Source organism: Nanorana parkeri, unplaced genomic scaffold (assembly GCF_000935625.1).
Source record: "Nanorana parkeri isolate BGI_ZX_2015 unplaced genomic scaffold, ASM93562v1 scaffold251, whole genome shotgun sequence".
NCBI lineage: Eukaryota > Metazoa > Chordata > Amphibia > Anura > Dicroglossidae > Nanorana > Nanorana parkeri.
In genome coordinates, this window is record NW_017306519.1 from 776,678 (window position 1) to 798,895 (window position 22,218).

Consider the following 22,218-nt stretch of genomic DNA (forward strand, 5'->3'; position numbering starts at 1 on the left):
CAATGTTATGGCTGTTACTGGTTCTGGAATAATGTAGAAGGCTGTTCTGATGAGAACCATCAAAGTTGGCATTTCCCCCTCATTTTTTGGGAGATTTCAGCTCCCTTCCTGTTGCATCACCAGAGCAGGAAGTGAAGGCAATAAAACTCTAACAGAGGTTCCAACCCTTTGCCACTCTATCCACAGCTAGAAATAGGTTTTGTGGCCAGTGTTGCGCTTTGAATTCAGAGATGACACAAATGAACCCAAAACACAAACTTCTCTCTTCTTACAATAAAAGTGCACAGCACATAGGAAGTTACGATGCTTCAAAAACATGTATTGTACTTTGCTGGCTCTTTAAGATAACAATCCGCTCCATAATGTTGGGACTTGAAGGGACAGCAGATATTCACTGTCAGACTGAAGAACAAATTGGAAGGATGTCAAATAATAATGCACACAGGAAATGAAGATGCCATAAAATATAATTGAAATAAATATACATTAATATTAAACTGGCAAATCTCATGGGCCCTTCTATGACCATCTGAAAAGACTTTCCATCAATACCAATGCAGAAACATCTTCCTCGGCTCTTTCAGCATGTCTGTTGACTGGAGTGACTTGCTCCTGAATGGTGCAATCATTTGTCCAAACATACCTAGAAAGAGGAAGGACACCAGAAGATCTGAAGGCCCCATAATGGACACATGGCTCTAGATTACATTCCAACTGCACCTCCGAGTTATATTCAGCCCATAACAATCTACAACATGATGTGAAGCTCACATTGCTGTGGCTGGACGCAGAAGAAGCCAGAATTCAATAAAAGCTATGGACAGCTCCTCAGCTCTTGTGGGACGGCAGCCAAGAACTGCCCTCCAGCGGGTCCATTGGGCTGCGCAGGGAACGGGGTGAACGCCACACTTTGATTGTAAAGTCATCACTGGCGCTGAGCAGCAATTCCTGATCCACTGGACTGAAAGCCACAGAGTTCACTACGTCCTCGTGAGGCAGCTTGGCCAGGCAGACATTGTAATGCCGATCCCAGATGTAGCCGCAGCGATCCTCGGCGCCGCTGTGCCAAGACAAAAAGAAAATGAATTACCAGCGTCACAGAAAAGGAATTGAAGGGAGGTCAGCAATGGCTGTCTACACATTTCAAATACTAGATTTGTCCTTTAACTGCCTCTGGGCCGGCCGTAGTAAAAAAACGGCCGGCCGGGAGCTCTCTAGAACTGAGCGGGCGTCTTTAGACGTCCGCTCAGACACGCCCCCTCGCGCGGTGCTTGCGAGCGGGAAATGGCCGATATTTTAAAAAACAGGCAGCGATGCCTGTTACCATACAAGCGGATCGGAACGCGTGTATGGGGTGCCGATCGGTCCCCCCCGCCGTTGTCCCGCTGATCCCGGGCTCCGCTGTGCCCGGTGCGAACTGAAGTGGTTAAAGGACACGCATCGGAATTTTATTTCCCACAATGCATCTTAACAACATCCACATGGATTCCGGTGACTTTACAATGTGTACCCATTCTCTTACATACAATCACAGGTGGAGCACAACGAAACTGGTGTAGAAAGATACAACTCCGTAAACAATGCCTTGCTTTCAGCTTTGGAGGGGAACACAACATACTAAGGAAGTACACAGACAGACGTCCGGATTCAATGCAAAGTATTTCACAGACTGAATCTAGATTGTCCCAGCTACCCAACGTACAACTGAGTTTCATGAAGGCCAATCAGATTGGGTTTCATTTTAAAGCTGCAGGTGAATTGAGATTGGACGGCACAGACAAGAGGACCAATGACACGAAGATACAGATATTAGGAAGGCAATAGTGTCCCTCCGCTCTCACCTGGCCACAAAGTCATTGCTGACATCCAGAAAGATGAAGAAGCACTCGTTATTTGGGGTGTAGGCACGATGTGCTCGTAGAGGCTCTTTCACCTCCCTCAACGTCCTCAGGTCAAAGACTCGTAGTTCTATTTCCTCTGCAATGGGCGGAGGATCCATGGGGTCCGAGATCACACAGTCCCGAGGCCAGGATCGGCTATTGACATAGAGATACCTATGGAGAAGGGGTGAGGTATTCTTTGAGGTAACACCGGCAGTGCACACAGAGCAGATATAACGAGAACGCAGCGAGCAGATATAACGAGAAGCTTTCATTGATTAACAGACTAACAAGGGAGCATATAAGAGAAGTTCATTGTTAGGGAATACATCTGCTTTAACGTTTTACAGCTCAGCAACTCTAAAACAAATAGGTTTTGTTACTTGGAAGTTTCACAAACACGTATACAGCATATAGGAGCCCAATGTGTTTAGAAATGAGATATTTTACACATCACCGTGTTAAGCTGTCATTTCACTCTAAAGGTCATAGTAACAGGTTCCCCAAGAGCACATACTCGCGCTCCCTTCTCTTTGCTTCATTTGGCCGCTGGGGGTAAAGAAAAATACATAGAGGGGAATTTATCAAAACTGGAACAGACAGAATCTGGGGCAGCTGTGCACGGCAACCAATCAGCATCTCTCTTTCATTTTCAAAGCTTAACTGAACAAACTGAAGAGAGAAGCTGATTGGTTACTATGGGCAACCGCTCAAGATTCTGTCTGCTCCAGTTTTGATAAAATTCCCTTCTCCCCTTCTTGCTACATGACATTGTCAGTGCTTGGCAATTCACACACCCAGTGCTATCACACAGTCCTCTGCCTTTTCTGAGCTCCAAGTCATGAATTGACCTTAGGCATGGTTCCCACCTGGGCGTTTTACAGCGCATTCCTACGTGCTGTAAAACGCTCAACATGTAAAAACCAATGATTGCCTATGAGCATGGTTCACACCTGGGCATTTTACCGCATGTAGGAACGCGCTGCAAAACGCCCTACGCCCAAAGAAGTACAGGAGCTTCTTTGGAGCGTAATTGCCGCGCGTATTCATTGGTATACAGCCAGGTAGCCCTCGGAAACGCATGTTTGTCGCGCGGTTTTTTTTTACCGCGGCACGAAACGCACAGCAAACGCGCATGTTCGATACGCCTAGATGTGAACCCAGCCTTACACAGGGCTATCTGTGTGCTCTCACTGGCTAAATGGAGAACGCATGGAAGGTAACACTCAGGCCTTGTTCACACCAAATGCAGAGCAGATCCGCTCAGGTTTCTGCACACGCAGTGCAGTGGGTTGTGCCGCATTTTTTTCCACGTTTATGATGCTTTCTGGGCCATTTTTAGTTTAACATGAGCTTTCATTGCGTTCCAGTCATTTGTATTGCGTTTGCATGCATTCCAGAGCAAGTAAAATAGGGCCTGCTGCAGTTTTTTTTCACCTGCTCTGGATCTGCACGCTGCGATGTGAACTGGAGCTAAAAATACCATTGGAATACATTGGACGCAATTTTGATCCGGTCTGAAACTTCTCTGCTCTGCACCTGCTCCGCGCTTGGTGTGAACCAGGCCTCAGAGATCACTGGAGGGTGTAAGGGTAAAATGGCAGCCGCGCAAAGACCCCCATCTCTGAAGACGGACCATAGTGCGCATGCGAGCACAACTGAAGGTGTGCGGGAAGACGCGCCAACAGCAGGGGCACAGGAAATGACATCTTACCTCATAGGTGGCTATACAAGAGCGAGCCTGAGCTCACAACATTGCTGATGGTAACATGTCATTTCCTGTGCGCCTGCTGTTTGCGGCCCGCCTTCGGAGAAGGGTCTTTGCTCGGCTGCCATTTTACCCTTACAGAGGGGCAGTTGTGTGTTGGAAAACATTGCTCATCATTTCCTTCTAAGAGGAAATATAAAAACCCATCAGCAATTGCTCACCGTTTCTTCTGAGGATGGTCGCTCAAAAAGATATACATATGAAACCACCTCAGCAATTGTTCACGATTTCCTTTCTGAGGATATTGTTGGAAATATAAAGATCTAAAACCCATCAGCAATTGTCTAATATCTGGAGAAGTATCCGTACCTGTTGTCAGGAGACAGAGCCATGCCAATGATGTGTCCATGAATGTTGATGACGTGGTCAAGAGGGTCAAAGAATTCATTAGGGCCACGAGTCTCACCCAGCACAGGCCCTTCTGTGGTCATCTGATGAGGATGGAGCTGCATAATCCCTACAGAAAACACATGACATTAGATCTACTGGGCAACCCTAAAGGATCATGGGTAGGGACATGCAAATCCTCCCTTTATACCCCTGGCCCAGCTTTACAGCACAGATGCATCTTACACATACAAAGCTATTAAATCCAAACCACATACAGCTGTGTAAGACCATCGTCGGTGCAATATAAAGAAACAGCGGCTTCTATGGAGTGGGGCTTGGAGAGCAATAATAAATGACACCCCGAAACATCATGGTAAGGTGGGCCGAAGAGGAACAACCCGGAAACAGCAGATTGGAATAAACGTCTGTACTATAATTCAGTGCTGTCACATAGGGAAGCTGGCTTAGCCAGGTATATGTTTACATTTCCCTAAGAGGTTGAAGCTTGCAGAGGAATTTGACAGCACGCAGTACCAGCTATCCAATGACTTTCCTTTGTGTGGCAGAGTACAAGATATACACGAATTCCAATCTCCTTGTAATCCTTCTGCAATTTTAGAGGAAGAGGAACAATAACCCTCTATTGTCTTCGGGGTACACTTGTCAGTTACTGAAATGTATCGTCATTTCAAAAACACAACACTCCTATTTGGCATCAAGTCCAACATACATTTTCATCCATGCAGCAAGTATATGATCTTCAGCAAGTACAGATCTCTTTTGGCAGGGATACGGGAGTTACCATACCTCCATTCCTCCTCTCCTGGGTGACAAGCCATTCGTGTTATCATTAGGTTTACTAGGGGGTCAAATGTTAGAAAACAAGAATTATGTGTGCCAAGTGGGGGAACCTCCCGAGGACTGGATTCGCTGTTCACTTGCAGAGAAATAAATGAGCTGCTATGTGTAATCAGTCCAGGAAAGGCAGTGGTGACACCACGTGGCAGAATTAGATTGCTACAGCTCAGGAAAGGCAGTGGTGACACCTTGTGGCAGAATTAGATTGCTACAGTCCAGGAAAGGCAGTGGTGACACCACGTGGCAGAATTAGATTGCTATACAGTCCAGGAAAGGCAGTGGTGACACCACGTGGCAGAATTAGATTGCTATACAGTCCAGGAAAGGCAGTGGTGACACCACATGGCAGAATTAGATTGCTACATGTTTTGCAGGGACAAGTCTATAATGTTACCACTGTACACATCACTGGTTCGGCCTCATCTGGAGTATGCGGTCCAGTTTTGGGCACCAGTACACAGAAAGGATGTCCTTGAGCTGGAGGGAGTCCAGCGGAGGGCAACCAAACTAATTAAGGGAATGGAGGACCAGAGCTACGAGACAAGGCTACTAAATTTAAATATGTTCACGCTGGAAGTAAGGAGATTAGGGGGGACATGATTTTCATGTATAAAATGTTCAATGGTGACAGCAACATCAGCAATAAACTCTTTACAATTAACCCCATAACAAAGACTAGAGGCCACCACCTAAAATTGGTGGGTAAAAAATGTCTGCATAAGGGGAGAAGGGGGTTCTTCTCAGTTAGAGCGGTTAGGGTCTGGAACTTGCTGCCACAGGCGGTGATTTCAGCTAAGAGTGTAGAATCGTTCAAGAAGCTTTTGTACGATTTCCTGAGGGACCGTAATATACAGGGGTACAGGTACTCCTAAGAATGAGATGCCACAGGGACCTACACATACATACACAATAAGTTGGACTTATGTCTTTATCCAACCTCTAATACTATGTAACTATGTGCATATGAATTTAGCAGCAAATCTGTTGCTAAAAGAAGATGGTAAAATACTTTCACCCCTCCTGCCACTGATCTGTGCTGTAATAAAAAGAAACCACCACCGGAAGACTCTCGGGAGACAACAGTACTGAGAGTATTACGTTTTAGCAAAAGAGTCACTTTAACTACCTCCGGGCCGGCCGGGAGCTCTCTAGATCTGAGCGGGCGTCTTTAGACGCCTGCTCAGATACGCCACCTCGCACGCGCCCAGGAAATGCCCGATATTTAAAAACAGGCAGCGATGCCTGTCAACATACAAGTGATCCGCCGGCTCTACAGCTTGTATGGGGTAACGATCGGTACACGAGCTCCCTCCGGTCCCCTCTCCGCTGTCAGAATGCGGAAGTGTTGTATATGACATCACTTCTGCATTCTTGTGTCACTCTCCAGCTTCAGACGCTGGAAAGAAGCTGATGGAGCAGATCTGTGCTTCATCAGCTTCTTTTGGGGGGGTCCTAGGTGACATTAGGGGTCTTGGAGACCCCTGATGTCTCCATAAAGAGGACCTGTCACATATTTTGCTATCACATAGGGGGGTTTATGTGATAGCAATAAAGTTTAGTGGAAAAAAAAAATAGGAAAAATTAAAGTCCCCCCCCCCCAATTTTTTTTTAAAGTTACACATATAAAATTAATTTAAAAAAAAGTCCCCACCCATACATACACGCATGCAAACATGCGTCGGGGACACATACGTGCAAAAAAGACGATTGCGCCCATTACACCGCACATGTTACATATCGCCGCGAACGTCGGAATGAGAGCAATACGTCTAGGGCCATCAATCACCGATAACACTAAACTGATGAGCGGTAAAAGCTTTCAAAGTGTTGCCTATGACCACTTTTGGATATTGTAGTTTTTTGCGATTTCGCGGGTGCGCGCAATTTTAAAGCTTGACATGTTTGGTGTCGATTTACCCGACGTGACCCCGACTTTTATATTTTACCAAAAAACTGGGTAATAATAAATGTTTCCTAACATAATGTAAAAAAAAACCAAAAAAAAAACGTTTTTTTTTCAAAATTTTCAGTAATATTAATAATAATTTTCACTAATTATAGTAAAAAATAAAACCCGTAGTGGTGATTAAATACCACCAAAAGAAAGCTCTATCTGTCCCCAAAAAATGGTATAAAATTCATTTCAGTACAGCGTTGCATGACGGAATAAACTTCAGTCAAAGTATCGCAGCGCTGAACACTGAAAAATGGCCTGGCCAGGAAGGGGGTGAAACACCGCGGTCTTCAAGCAGTTAAAGGAAACCTGTCATAGGTTGGACATGGAGGCCGCTATTGCTAACCTCTGCTTGTAAACATACTAGTTGCCAGGCTGTTATGCTGACCCTCCTGCTTCAGTTCTTATATCCTCTGATCTGACCACTTGGTTAAGGTCATTAATACAGAAAGTACTAAAGCCATAGTGTAAGCACAACAGCCAGGCAACTGGCATTTTCAGGAGTCAGTAATGGTAGCCCCCACAGCTCTCCCTCTCAGCAGGTTTACTTTAAAGCAGAATTGTACACTTCACAGCCAGAAAGGTGACTCCACTATTCGCTTGTTCAGTACAATTTTAACAGAGTGAGGAAAGCAATTTGAATGCAGCATTGTCCCTGCTCTGCCTGCCCCCCTCTGCACAGGCTACAAACCACCTTATGTCCCCCCTCTCCCTCAAACAGCCAGTGACCTAACAGTCCACACCAGCTTGTGCAAGTAGCTGGGCAGACCCTAAGGTACGCTGTGATAGGGGGTGAGAAGCTTTCTCTATAGGTGCTTCTGCTACTATACCTGGACTGTGATTGGCTGATGAGCTTAGCCACTTCAGCTCCCGCACCCCCTTATATGCCAGACCCATTTTCACATTGGATTTGGCAATAACTTTGTCATTACTTAAGATTAAGAAATAATACATATACATATTTTTGGTGGGACAAACAAGACATTATTGTGGTAAGCCTGTCAGACAAAATATATTTGATTTTCTATGCAATCTATAGGCAAGAGGAGAAAAAAAACTGAGAAAAGGGGTTTGTTACTATTTTCACCAGTGTTAGTTATAGTCTTTTTGCTGCCAGAGCCATTTATTCAATTTTTTTGTGTACGTTAAAATGAACATTTTAGCATTTTAGGCTCGAAGGTTACTTGCTCTATGCACATGTTTGTGTTTGTATGTGCGTATAAGTTTTAAGGGGGCTAATTAGCCCCTATGTAATAGCATAGTGCAGGTGACAGGTTCTCTTTAAGTAGACATTGATTAGACCCCCTGATGTCACCCCTACACTCTTCTGAAGCCAATCAAGCACAGACTGTGCTCGATTAGCTGCATGCTCAGCCAGAGTGGCTGGAGACTGACTGCTCTATAACAGAAGTGCTCAGAGCTTAGTGCTTCTGGGTTCATTCTTCACAGGGGAGATCAGTGAACACATTTACTTCTGCTGCTCGTCATCCTGACGCCCATTACAGAGGTGCTGCCACCCAAGAGGGACAGATGAGCCCAGGACACATAGCAAGTAGGGGGGCTAAGGCTTAGAAGGGCTCAGCATGTAGAAGGCTGTAAGGCCACCTGAATCGCTTCTACTAAAAGCCGGCTGCTGCAAGTAGAAATGTAAACAATATGTTCGCTACATGATGGCGCCGGTACTTATGTCTTTAGCAGCAAAAGGATTACAACTAATGTTACTGTAGAAAATAAGTATACATTTTATCCTATAACACACACACACTTTATCGATTTATTATATTAGTATTTTTATGTTTTATGAATAAAACATATAAATACAAAAATGACATTTCTATTACAGGGGATGCCCAACGCTTGTTCACACCATGTCCATTACGCAAACCACCGCACATGTATAGTGTAAGTACGGCACATTCAAATCAATTGTTTTCCATGCGCCCTCTTTTACATCATACATGTGTGGTGGTGTGCAGAAAAACGCAGCTCAATGGTCAAGAAAGCTGTAAAAGTCAACGTATTTGTAAGCATGAAACATCAGCTGTGCTAATAATGAGAGGAGCGTACCTATCTGATGGGGTGAGTAGGTGAGACAGCCTGTGGTGAAGATGAGGTACTTCTTGTTCCCTTCAAGCGTTTGAGGACTGTTGGCCCGTCTCGTCCGGTATTTTGCATACAGCTGGGCCACTTTGGTCTCCAGCTGTTCCCTGGTCAGCGGAGGGGGAATCGGCTGCTGATTTTGGGCGTCTATGTCCACAAAGATTTGAAGGGCGGCTGCAATCTGAGCGTCTTCTCCAACAATATCCCGTCCTTCTTCATCTTCCTCGTCATCTTCCTCTTCTTCCAGCTCCATTCTGTCCCCCTCCTGTGGTCTGGCAGGGCCCTGTAAGGTCTCTTCAGCCTTCTCCCCGGCTTCCTCCAGGAGATCTGGAGAGTCCGCCACCATCACCATACGGATGGAACTGGCATTCAGGTTCTGTACTTTGAAAAGTCTCTTTACCACATTGAGGTTTTCGGATTCAACATCCTGAAACGTGAAGACACATTGGTATTAAAGTGGAACTAAATAAAATGAGACATTTGATGCTTTCCTGTCCATCACATGAGTAAGAGCAATGTAAGGAGCCTAAAACTTACCAGTTGCTGCAATGATGCAGTCTGGACTCCCTCCACAGGCAGTCTGTCTCTGGTATAGGGTTTAATGGGGACTTATTGAGGGCAACAGGGGGCTCTGCCTGAATACCCCGCTAACCTCATTTCCCTAAGATCACTCATATGCAAAAGCCACAAATACCAGGCTTTGATAATGTGACCGGGGGAATGGAAGGAGCTTGAATTCCTATTATTACAGCAATTGGTTTATTTTTGCCTGTTTCCTTTACTGAGCCCAACTGCAGCTAATAATTGGGGTTTCATTAAAGGCGGGGAAGGGTTAAACTTTTATAGATGTATGTGTCATTAAATGATTGTGTATTTTATTCAGAGTTTAAATCTCAGAAAGCTTGGTGCCCTCTTTTACTAATGCAGAAATAGAAGTTCTCAATAGCAACCAACGTGTTTCATTTCCTGTCCTTGGTTAGATCATTTACCTCTAACCAATCCAGCTTCAGTCTGCTGACAAAAACAAAAAAAATTGCTTTGCGGAAGCCGTTTACTTTGGGGTTTTGGGGTTTTTTTTTTTGTATTTCTAAAATCAATAATACATTATTTTTAAAACACACAACTAAAAAATGATATAACGAATTTGATTGCTTGACACCTATCATATGTACCTACATCATATATGAATTACCGGTCAAAAGTTTTAAAACACCCCCATTTTTCCAGTCTTTACTGAAATGTAATTTGTGTCCAATGAATAACCGGAAATGGTAAAAAGGAAAGCGGTAAACTGCCCGAGGTGAAAACAAAAAGATTTAGGTTACAAAAAAAAATTGAAAAATAATGTACATTTCAGAGTTATACAAAAAGGCCCCTTACAGGGAAGAAGTAAAGGGTTAACAACTCAGTTGTTCTGCAGCAATGGAAGTAAATTAAGCCTGGAACATTTATGGTAACAATTCCTACAGGTGTCCCAACGTTTGCTAAAGTTCACAAGTCCTCTGTCTGTATATAAGCAGTGTTGGAACAAGCTGTGATACTACACCCTCTTAAGCAATATTTGGACAGGATTGTACTGCAGGAAGTAGTATATTGCTCTCAAAATGGCGAGAAAAAGCCAATTAACAAAGGAAGACAGACAGACCATTATAAGCCTTAAAAGTCTAGGTCTTTCGCAAAGAAAGCCAAGGTGTCAGTGAGTACAGTTTCCTACACCATCAAAAGGCACTTGAAAACTGGAGAAAACTCTGACAGGAAGAGGTCTGGCAGACCCGAAGCCACAACAGAATCAGAAGACAAATTTCTCAGAGTCAATAGCTTGCGTGACAGGCAGCTCACAGGACAACAGCTTCAAGCAGAGAATAAAGGAGAACTATGGGGTTAAGGCTATTCCCCATAGTTCTCCTTAGGGTAACGGGAGGACACAAACTAGCGTTCTCCCGTCACCCTAAAACTCAGCTGTGGCTCGCGGTATACTAAGACGCCGCAGCTGAAGCGGATCCCGACAATTATGTCTGGATCCGCCCAGCTGTGTGAGTGACAGCTGGCTCTGCCTATTACTGATCAAAGTATGCAAGTCTCACTTTCAACTGTGAAGAGAAAACTTGGAGCTACAGATTTGACAGGTCGAGTGGCAGTAAGAAAACCATTGCTAAGATAGTAAAATATAAAAAGAGGCTTGCCTGGGCCATGAAGCACTGCCCGTGGACTACTGAAGACTGGAAGAAGGTCTTATGGACCCATAAATCAAAATTTGAGATCTTCGGTTCATCACGCATGTGTTTTTGCACGCCATCCAGTAGGTGAAAGGATGCTTCCTCTGTATACGACACCAACTGCCAAACATGGAGGAGGAATGGCGTGGGGCTCTTTTTTTGATCCAGAGTTGGCAACTTGCACAGAGTGAGTGGCACCCTGAACCAAAACTACTACCACAGCATTTACAGTGCCATGCAATACCCTCTGATTGGTCGGGTTTTCATCCTACAGCAAAATAATGACCCAAAACATACCTCTGGGCTTTGTCACGACTACCTTAGAAGAAAAGAACAAGACTGTAGGCTTCAAATCATGGAATGGCCAGCAGAGTCTCCACACTTAAACCCCATTGAGCTGGTTTGGGATGAACTGGACAGAAGGGTGAAAGCAAAGCAACCCATTTGTGGGAACTTCTGCAACAGTGTTGGGAAGAACTTTCTGAACAATATTTGAATTCCACGAGTGTGTTTGGCTGTTATATCTGCAAAAGGTGGCTACTTTGAGGAGTCAAACATTTAGATTACATTTTGTTAAAGAAAACGATTCCATGATTTCTTTTGAACGTCCTGTTGTTTATTTGTTCTATGCTTTATTTTCAGACTGCATTGAGACATGAAACTGCGTAAATGTCAATAAAAACTGGAAAAATGGGTTCTAAAACTTTTGGCCAGTAGTGTAGGTCTGTCTACTGCTCACCTGGAAGGCCTTGTTCAACCAGAGGACGGAGCAGGAGGTGATACGGCCCATGCGGTGAAGATTCCCGGAGATAAGGTGGGTGTTGTTAAGCCAGCAGCCGAACACATCATATGGCTTATTCCTTACCCGAGACAAAAGGTTAAATCCATCTACAAAGAAAGAGAGACAAAAGAGAGCGGAACAGAAGAGAGAGGGAGAGGGAGGGAGGGAGGGAGGGAGAGAGAGAGAGAGAGGAGAAAAGAAATGGAGAAAGAAAGAGTGAGGAAAGGAAGTAAGGACAGGGAAGACAGAGATGTACATTGACTTCTGCCATTTATGTTCCGGTATAAACACATACATAAGAAAATATATTGACAATATAGTTTGGATCCCACCACCTTACCAATACTGAAGACTGCAATTTCCCCTGCGGAGGAGTTATGGGGTCCCACAAAAACCCCAGACACCAGAAGGAGTGAGTCATCATAATTAAACTGCGAGAACTGTGTGTAGCTCCAGTGATGGGGTCTCATGTTAGCACTGTGCAGAAGTGTGAAAGGGTTTTTGGTGTTCCAGATCTGCAGACAGGAGAAAAGGCAAATGAAGGAGGTCCAGTATGCCCTATACCAGGGATGTCCAAACTCCGGCCCTCCAGCTGTTGTGGAACTACGAATCCCATGAGGCTTTGCAAGATTGTCACAGCCACAGACATGACTCCCGGAGAGAGATGATTCATGGGATTTGTAGTTTCACCACAGCTGGAGGGCCGGAGTTTGGACATCCCTGCCCTATACAGTAGCAACAGCACACAAGGCAGAGTCACCTATGCTCACCTTGACCGTACAGTCCTTAGAACAGGAGGCACACAAGTCTCCAGCATGTGAGAAGCTGATGTGTAGGACCTGGTCCGTGTGTTCTCCAAGTCTCTGGACCTCCACAAATGGAACAGTGTCACGGAGACGCTGGAATTCTGCATACCAGGAGTCTGTGCCTATCACAGGTAGGAAAAGAAGATTCAGAAAACATACCACATAACCGGCTTCATGGGCCTGTACAAAGTACAGTTACTATAAGTGCAGTAAGCCATAGCAACCAATTGAATTTTACTTTACTGTACAGATGCTGAGAGTTTTCAGGGATACTGTAAATGCTGCTCAGTCATATACCACCATCACTATATATATTTGTAACGATAATGAGGGTCATCCAACTACAGTGAACAATTCTGATTTAGATGTCTGCAGGTACCTTCATATTGGTCCAAAGCATCTCCTACGTTGTTAGGGAGCGGCATGAATATAGAGGATCACCTCCTGACAGAGAGGCCACCAGAGCACAAGTATACAAAGCCATGTCTTCTGGGACTGCATCCAATCATCACAACAACCCCTCCAGTATGCAGCAGGATAAGGGTTGAAGTGGAATGGTTTTGGGTAGAGTAGTGAAGTGTCACTGGGATAGATGGTGATGGGAAATGAACATGGTACACCTGTCACCGACTCAGGAGCACAGGAGAAATCTGCCATTGGGGACACCGATTCCAGTTACAACTGGAAGGATCGTCTCTAAATCTGGGGAGATTGTCTCCAGAACAGGAAGTAAGGGGAACCCACCCCAATGAGGACAAAGACGAGAATAAAAACCTGTTTGAGGTTCTGACTCCTCTCCACTCTATCCAAACCTAGAATGATATGTTTTGTCTGGTAATCCAATTCCAATACTTGGGCAAGCTGGTGCTCATGAGATAGCAGGCTTCTTACTTGCAGTCTAAATAACTGTATTTTGTCTTCTGCCGGCCAGATATTTCTTTAGTGAGAATGCATTCTATAGGAATAAATGACACGCTGATGCCAGCTAATGTGCAGTACAAGTAGGACTAGGACTTGACAACTCTGCTGGATCTTGTGGAAGGAGGGCCTGCAAGGCAAATATGGTTCATATCAGATGTTTAGGAGAGAGACTATGCCGAGATTGATGTAGTAGTGTAAAGCTGGATTTCTCTCATTCGGCCTGGTGGGTTCATTCCCCTAGCCACGCTACACAGCATGGATGGATAGATCTCCCTGGTGGCTATTGTATTCTGACAGCTGCCACCTGCATTTGTCAGCATACCCGAACAGTGACTGCCATAACTATTTGCTAGTCGTTTTTTCCACCCAGCTCCTTCGATTCTGTTTCAATTGAAGTTTGTCAAGCCAGGTGGTCTTGGCAGGGCCACCCATGGCTCAAATGTCACAGGAATCAGCCAGTTGAAGTGGCGAATTAACGATCTCCTGGTTTTCTGTTGACACATATACTGGTATATACAGCTGTATGATTGTTTAATACACTAGGAACCTATACAGAGGATCTTCTGCTAAACTTGCTTCCCACAATTTGTTAAACCCTTTGTCCATGCTTTCCTCCTCTTTGATGCACTTTAGCTAAGGATTTCTATGTACAAACGCATCTATGGGTCTGACCTGGGTAGCGGTGGACGAGCTTCTCCACGTGATAGTGTCTGTAGAAGAGTTCCTTCCAAAGGAAATCATCGCGGGACACAGCATACCAGCGCCGGCACACGAGCCCAGCTGAGAGTAGGTCCAAGGGCTCCAAGCTCAGAAATATCTGGTAGAGGATGCTGTCAGGGAGGAAGGAGGGACCAGCGGCCTCCATTGTGTCATTCTGTCTATATGGTTGGGCCTAAAATGCAAAACAAATGTCATTAGATTAGAAAGATATTACAGTTAGGGCTGCAAATGATTATTTTCAGAATTGATGCAGTCGTTAACAAAGATTCTCCTTATCGATTAGTTGTTGCAGCCCTAATTTCAGTGCACACTTGTATGAATTATGTCCATTTTTTGGCTTAGGAAGGGTGCTGTAGTTCAGACAATATATAAAAGCTGAGCTCTGAGATCAGTAAATATTGTGTAAATACAAGTGCCATGTGTATTCTTACTGGAATCTTGGTGTCATTTGTGTATTTCTAGCAGATCTGTGCAGTAATCCAGTGTGAGAGTAATAAAGACCAGTCACTGCTGCTCTCTGTTCTTGTGCAGGGTGACTGGTCTTGTCTCCTCCCCCTCCTGTAGTTTTCTGCATCTGCTGGGTCCCTCCCGCAGCTCTGCTCTCTGCACAGGCTTGTGCAGCATAGTGATGATGTCACGGATACAAGATTTATATTTCTCAATAGGCACAAAAATATATTTAAAAGTTTTTGTACCTGGAGTTCCCCTTTAAAGGAGACTTGTGTTATTTGTCATGCAGGGCAAAGCAATAGGTTCACTTCAACTCCGCCCCCCCTTCTCAGCAACATACTCACCTTTCTTTTGCTCTCTCCGTCACTGGAGATAAGAAAATACCCGCCACTGGCCCCGGAAGGTTTAAGCATGTGACTCACTCCTGTGTAAACTATGACTTGAGTGACTCCTAATGTACACAGGGCAGATTCTCCAGTTGAATGGAGTGGTGGGTAATAAGGGAAAGGTGAGTATGTTTTGCTGGTGAAGGGAAGCAATAAAGTAAACCTGTTGCTTTGCCCTGTGTCCTTAAACAAGTTTTCATCAACTAGGCGGCCAAAATCAAAGTAGAAAATGCCGGGGGAGGGGTGGGTTAGACCAGACACCATGAATAGGATCTGGGAGACGTCAAGGGATGATGCCATGGGATGGGGATTGCTCCTCCATACATTCAACAAGGCGTTTGTCATTGGTAGACATTCATGTAAGACAGTATGTATGAGTGCGTACAATGAATCTCCTTTGTGCATTTCATTGCTTAAAGGGAACCTATTATGACGGAATACACGTCTTTTGCTCTAAATGCCATCAGAGTGCAATTGGTCTTTTCCTTTGGATTTGTGCAGTCTGTGGTGTATAGGACGAGCACCTGATCCCGGGCTTCGGAGCCGCATGCCCTACACTTCTGCCAGTACATTGAAGAGTGTCAGTGTATATTGGATAGTGACAGTGCACAGTGGCTTGCAAAAGTATTCACCCCCTTGGCATTTTTTTCTATTTAGTTGCATTACCACCTGGAATTACAATGGAATTTTCTTTGAATGAAATGTATTGGTCATAACACAAAATAGTCCAAAATGGGGAAGTGAAATTGAGAAAACAATGATGGATGGAGTAATCTCCCACTGGGCCAAGCTTCAGCATCTTGCTAGTCGGCCCCGCAGGCTCTCAAAATGCCTGCAACCAATCAGATTGATTTTCATCAGCAGGGACTAGCAAACTGGTCAGAATTGAAGGAATGATGGATGATGGAAACCTGTTTGTCTGCCAGAGATTTGAGACTGGGACGGAGGTTCAACTTCCAGCGGGACAATGACAAAAAAGCATACTGCTAATGCAACACTCGAGTGGTTTAAGGGGAAACATTTAGAGGTCTTGGAATGGCCTAGTCCAGGGGTAGGCAACCTTGGCTCTCCAGCTGTGCTGAAACTACAAATCCCATCATGCTTCTGCCTCTGGGAGTCATGCCTGTGGCTTGCAATGCCTTATGGGATTTGTAGTTTCAGCACAGCTGGAGAGCCAAGGTTGCCTACCCCTGGCCTAGTCAAAGCTCAGACCTCAATCCAATTGAGAATCTGTGGCATAGCTTAAAGATTTTAATTCCAGGTGTTAATACAACAAAATAAGAAAAATGCCAAAGGGGATGAATACTTTTGAAAGCCACTGGTCGTGTCACAATATAGTGGATAGTGTTGGTGTATAGTACAGGGGTAGCCAAACTTCGGCCTTCCAGTTGTGATAAAACTACAAATCCCATCATGCTTCTACCACTGAAAACCAGACCTGTGGCTGTCAGTCTTGCAATGCCTCATGGGACTTGGATAGTGTCAATGCATTTTGGGCAGTGTCAGCATAGAGTGGATAGTGTCTTCGTATAATTCTGTAGAGTCAGTGTACATTGAACAGTGTCATTGTATAATTCTGTCAGTGTGCACTGGACAGATGATTGGATAATGTTGTGGCAGTGTAGAAGTGTCAGTGAATGTTTGTCTGTGCACACAGTGAGCATTACCCCCACCCCGCAGTGTTGGACTGTCAGCTCTTGTGCCCCCCCCTCCCCCATAATTCTGGAACCTCCGTTATCAGCTCTCACCTCCACTTCCGGATCGTCCCACCCTCTTCACCGCCCTCTCTCTATGACCCTCGGCTGCTCCGCCCCACCCTCTCTCTATGGTTGCAAGGGTCTGTCAATGGAGGGGCGGAGCCAGCTGTGCGCTGACAAATATAGACTCGGAGCAGAGCGCACCCTGTGCTGTACACTGAGCTCAGCACTGCAGCATTTGTACGGTGCTGCCACCTGCAGGACAAGAGGCGGCGCTGCACTGATATTCAGGCTTTTATTAGGGACATATATTTATAAAAGCGAATATATCGCGGCGAATGTGACTGCCTAGATTAGCTGGATATTCACCACCATTCCTCCTGTACATTGCAGGCAAATGTAAGCATCTCAGGTTCCAGAGATCATTGTGAATTTGGAAGTCAATGCCAAAACATTGGTTTGCAGAGCGCTTGAAGTGTATAAATGTTAGAGCCCAAAGGAGACCAATGATTCCCCATTTACAGTGAATGTCAAAAACAGTGGCCTTATTATTTGCCATATTCAGAATACAACAAATGTTAAGAATGCCATACATGTTACAATTTGATTGTACAATCTCCAATAGACTTGTAATGGGACGGCATATGCATTCGAGTTGTATATCCTTTCAGGTCCAAACACTACGAAGGTGCCCATAGATCCTTAAAAAAATCTACAATCACTTTATAAAATGGCAGCCTTCTAGTCTCCTTCCTATTAATAACATGGGCAACAAATTCCATTTATACTGTGCAGGCCGGGTGCCAAATCTTACTGTAATGTGTATGGTGAGCTGTGGTCCAGATTTCCCATTAAAGAACATGGAATCCATATGCAGTTCACAGGAGCAGATTGCTAATGCACTTTATGGGAACTGATCCCAAAGACTGCTAATAGCAAATGAAGAGCAAACTGATTATTTCTCACTTAATAAACGTGGCCTCAACACAGTGCATGTGCAGGGGAACATACATTGTTACATACAGAATTATTCAATTCCCAGGGGACTTCCATAATGTCCCGCAGTTGCTGGGGACCTCGCGGCAGCCTTCTGGGGAACCACAGCAGCACCTGTGTACAGCAATTCTGCCACCCGCACATCGGCCCCCACTGCCCCGGAGAAACCCTCCACATCTCCCCCTGCTGAGACCCTCCGTCTGAGATATCAGGCCAGCAGCACCCCATAGTAGCACATTCATATATTATTCTGCATTGTTGTATAATCTATTGCTGAGATTTGTAGTTTCTCTACAGCTTGGAGTCAGTGGCAGAACTACCAGGGTCACAGCTATAACTAGGCCCTAATGCTGCACCATGGTCCTAATCATTAGTCTGTATTGTTTTAGAAAAACTGTCACATGACACTAAGAAAAAGGTATCGGTAATTAGTATTGGCGATTACTTGAGGAAACGTATCGGTACTCGAACTCGGTCTGTACAAAAAGGTATTGGTGCCTCCCTAGTGATAACAGTGTGTGACTTTGGGGGGGCATTAGAGTGTAAGCTGCTCTGTTACAAAGGCTGCTGTTACTGTTTCAGTGTTTTCTGTACTGCATAGTGGTATATGTCAGAGCTATAGCATGTATAATAATAATAATAGTCTGTGACTGTGAGGGGACATTAGTGTGTAAGCTCCTTTGGTGCAGAGTCTGATATGATTGGCTCAGTGTTCTCTGTACAGCACTGTGGTATATGTCAGAGCTATACATATACAGTATATATGTATAATAATAATATGCGACTACTGTGGGGGGTTAGAGTGTAACTCCTATGGTGCAGAAACTGATGACTGGCTCAGTGTTCTCTGTACAGCACTAAGGGGGCCAGGGCCAATGAGACTTGGTCCCCTGCCCCCATTGAAGAGGGTTGGTCCCATGGGCTGACAGGCTGACAGACAAAATCTTGCACCACGGCCCTTTGTTTCTTAGGTCTGCCACTGTCAACCCCTAACCAGGTTTTTGGCTACATATACAAACTTTCAGCTGTTTGCAATGAAGAAATCCAACAAAAGCACTTAAAATAGGTCAACAAAATGAATGTTTCAAGTGGTTTCTCAAAATTCAACAGAAAATGCATTTTTTATTGACTTCTGCAGTGTCAATATTATTCAACCCCCTGAATACTGTAGAATCCCTCACAAGAGCACACATCTGCAGGTCTTGTCTCAAGCACACCTGATGCAACTTATCAAGGGCTTCATTCATTTCACCAGGTGTGCTTGAGCTAGAACACATGAAATACCTGAACTGGCTGGGGGTTTGTTGAGTGTTATGTATATACAGTAAGATACAAAAAGATAGCAAAGGCAATGAATGAATGTTCTTAGAGACACCATTGGAAGTGTAGTTCGCAAGTTTGAAGTTAAAGAAACAGTAGTTACATTACCTGGATGGGGCAGAGTAAGGAAGCTATCAACGGCTGCAACCAGATTTCTGAGAAGGCAGGTTGAGAAGAACCCTCGAGTGATGGCAAAAGACCTGAAGCAAGACTTGGTGGTACAGATGCTCGGTATCTGCGACGGACGGTAGGTTTCTGGTAGGCCTATGATTCTGATGTTGTTCCGTCTCGAGCGGTTCTCGAGATGATCTACCCGATCCAACAGGAACTGCACCTGGCGGGTGTTAGTGTGTAGCTGAGAAGAGGATGCCTCCACCCCCTCTTCCAAGGACACTATGCGGTTCTCGGCCTCCGAGATCCTCTGGGCCTGGTTTAGTAGGTCGTGTCGCAGGGATTGGATCCCCTTGGATACTGCCTTGCTTACCGCGTCCTGGATTGAGGGTCGCAGCAGCTCCGCCACCTCTGCCGCTATCAATCCATGGTCCGACATGACAGGTAGTTCTTCCTCCGACGAGGCGCTAATATCCGGGTTCTCCGAGACGGCGGCCATTTTAAACTGCGTCTGTGGTCTCTTGCCTCGAACGGGTGTCCCCTTACCTCGGGGTCCCGTGCGCCGTTTTGCCAGGAATTTGTCCATGTCCACCTTGGTATGTAGCAGACAGGAGAGATCCAGCAGGTGACTTTGGAGTCGGTTTTATATGCAGGTTAGTCCTGGCTGTGCGGGAGCTCCTCACTTCGTGTCCGCTACATCAGGCGCCGGAACTGGAAGTCAAGACTTGGTGGTAACAGGCACTGAGGTTTCAGTTTGCACAGTAAGGCGCGTACTAAATGCAGAAGGTTTCCATGACAGAACCCCAAGTTGTACACCACTACTGACCCAAAAGCACAAGAAAAGTCGGCTCCAATATGCTCAAAATCATATAAATAAGCCACACAAGTTTTGGGATTATGTTCTGTGGAGTGATGAAGCAAAACTGGAACCTATAGTTCAACGGTATGTCTAGAGGAAGAAGAATGAAGCATATGCTGAAAAGAACACTCTGCCTGCCTGGTGACTTGGTGATGCTCTGAAGCTGCTTTGGATCCTCTGGCACTGGAAACCTATAGCATGTGAAAGGCAAGATGGATTCATTGAAGTATCCGGTAATCCTAGGAGAAAATGTCATGTTGTCTGTGAGAAAGCTGAAGCTTAGGCGTCATTGGACCTTCCAACAGGGCAATGATCCCAAGCATTCCACCAAGGCTTGGTTGCAGAAGTGCTGGAAGATTTTACAGTGGCCATCACAGTCACCTGACCCCATAATAAAATCTCTGGTGGGATTTGAAGAAGGCAGTTGCAGCACACAAACCCAGGAATATTAGTGAACTGGAGGCCATTGCTCATGAGAAATGGGCTGAGATCCTCAGGAACGCTGCCAGAAGCTGGTGTCTGGCTATGCATCTCGTTTATAGCAGGTCATAATAGCAAAAGGGTTCTCTACTAACTACTAAAGATGCTCGCCATGAAGGGTCTGAATAATATTGACACTGCAGAAGTCAATAAAAGTTACATTTTCAGTTTTATTTGGAGAAACCACTTGAAACATTCATTGTGTTGACCTATTTGAATTGTTTTTGTTTGATTTCTTCATTGTAAATTTTGCCAATAAACCTGATTTGCAGTGGGGGTTGAATCAATCATTTTTGTTTCAACTGTGTGACCCAGCAAAGAAATGAAAACCAAAAGCTGCCTTTGCTGATCTTCTGAAAATGCCATCTGCCGGGCTGCCACTGCTTTCAGGACGTTCGTTACTGAGCTGGAACAAGCATGCTGCAAGTAAAGTCTTGAATTTCTTATTTCTGCAGTATGAGGTTTTGGAGCTATCTCAGGTCAGCAATGTGGCTCCAGCCACCAGTCAGCCAATGATGCTGTGGCAATGTTATGATGGGCCTGCCTGTGTCCCAGCAACCAATGACACTATGCGGCCCATCTGCTAGCATCCACACACCATGCAGGCTTCAGCAAGCTAAATGTCATCCAGCCAGGTTTATATCTACTAGCATCAGAAGGGAGGAAAAGTCATAATTATTCTATTATTGGAATGTATTGTCCCCATGGACATCTGTGAAAAAACAAATTCCTTTCCAAATTTTCCAGGAACCAAGTGGTCTTTTTCCAGGAAAGAACTGTCAGCACACTTGAAATGCTTCTTCCTGCCTTGCTGCAATTGCTGAGCTTCTTCTGACAATGCATAGCTGCCTGACCAACATTGCTCTTCAGAGTTACTGACCCAGCACAAGCATGCAGCAAGTAAAGCCAGAGAGTAGGCAGAGCCTACAGAGAGCTCTAAAGGAACGTTTACACTATTGTGTTGCGACAAGCGCATGTTACAGTGCATTTAGCGCATGCAACCACACAGCACACCTAGCGTGTGGTACCGTGCGCTAGGGGTGATGCATTCATTTGAATGTCACCCCAATGTATCTCCCGGCAGCCGTGCACTGCAGTGCAAAGCATGGTACCATAATACCATGCACTACTTTTTTTACCACAATGTGTAGTACCGCAATACCATGTGTTGTGTTGCAGTGAAAAAAATTTAGTGTATGCACTACTTTTTTCACCCCACTGCAACATTAAGTATTGCGGCACCAAGTGCTATGTTGCAGCGCATAGCTGCCGGGAGGTGCACTGATAGTGTGCCCTAAACACAAGGTAACATACGTTTAGTGCAACGCTATAGTGTGAATGGGCCCTCAACATTGGCTTGTTGAAAGATGAACCTTTGGAACTTCCAGGGACAAAGCAATCTTTAATGAAAACAGACTTATCATATTCCAGCAAACTCTGCAGATAAAGATTACCCAACCAGCCCAGCAAACACAAGCAATGTACACAACAGCCATTGTCTAAAGTCAATACACCCCCAACAGAGTCTCTGCTCGGACTGTTACATCTAAACCATTCAGTGTATTTGTTGGGACATCTGAGAGTC

General features: G+C 45.0%; 1 protein-coding gene across 1 annotated transcript; it reads right to left on the minus strand.

Moving 5' to 3' along the window:
* Window positions 1–538: 538 nt before the first annotated feature.
* On the minus strand, window positions 539–16,984 carry FBXW5 (F-box and WD repeat domain containing 5). Its single transcript, XM_018556745.1, has 9 exons — window positions 16,919–16,984; window positions 14,287–14,506; window positions 12,658–12,815; window positions 12,228–12,402; window positions 11,846–11,994; window positions 8,858–9,317; window positions 3,958–4,105; window positions 1,842–2,054; window positions 539–1,060 (listed from the first exon to the last, which is right to left on the minus strand). Exons 2-9 carry the CDS (start codon window positions 14,477–14,479, stop codon window positions 829–831), a joined length of 1,728 nt encoding a protein of 575 aa, XP_018412247.1. The 5' UTR covers window positions 14,480–14,506; window positions 16,919–16,984; the 3' UTR covers window positions 539–828.
* Between the last annotated feature and the right edge of the window lie 5,234 nt (window positions 16,985–22,218).

What these genes read in the sequence shown, in the direction of transcription:
- FBXW5 (XM_018556745.1), bottom strand. Translation starts at nt 14,479, where the DNA reads ATGGAGGCCGCTGGTCCCTCCTTCCTCCCTGACAGCATCCTCTACCAG. An exon ending in GCTCGTCCACCGCTACCCAG is followed by an intron (nt 12,816 to 14,286) that starts GTCAGACCCATA and finishes TACCTGTGATAG; the next exon opens with GCACAGACTCCTGGTATGCA. An exon ending in CTACTCACCCCATCAGATAG is followed by an intron (nt 4,106 to 8,857) that starts GTACGCTCCTCT and finishes TGTTTTCTGTAG; the next exon opens with GGATTATGCAGCTCCATCCT.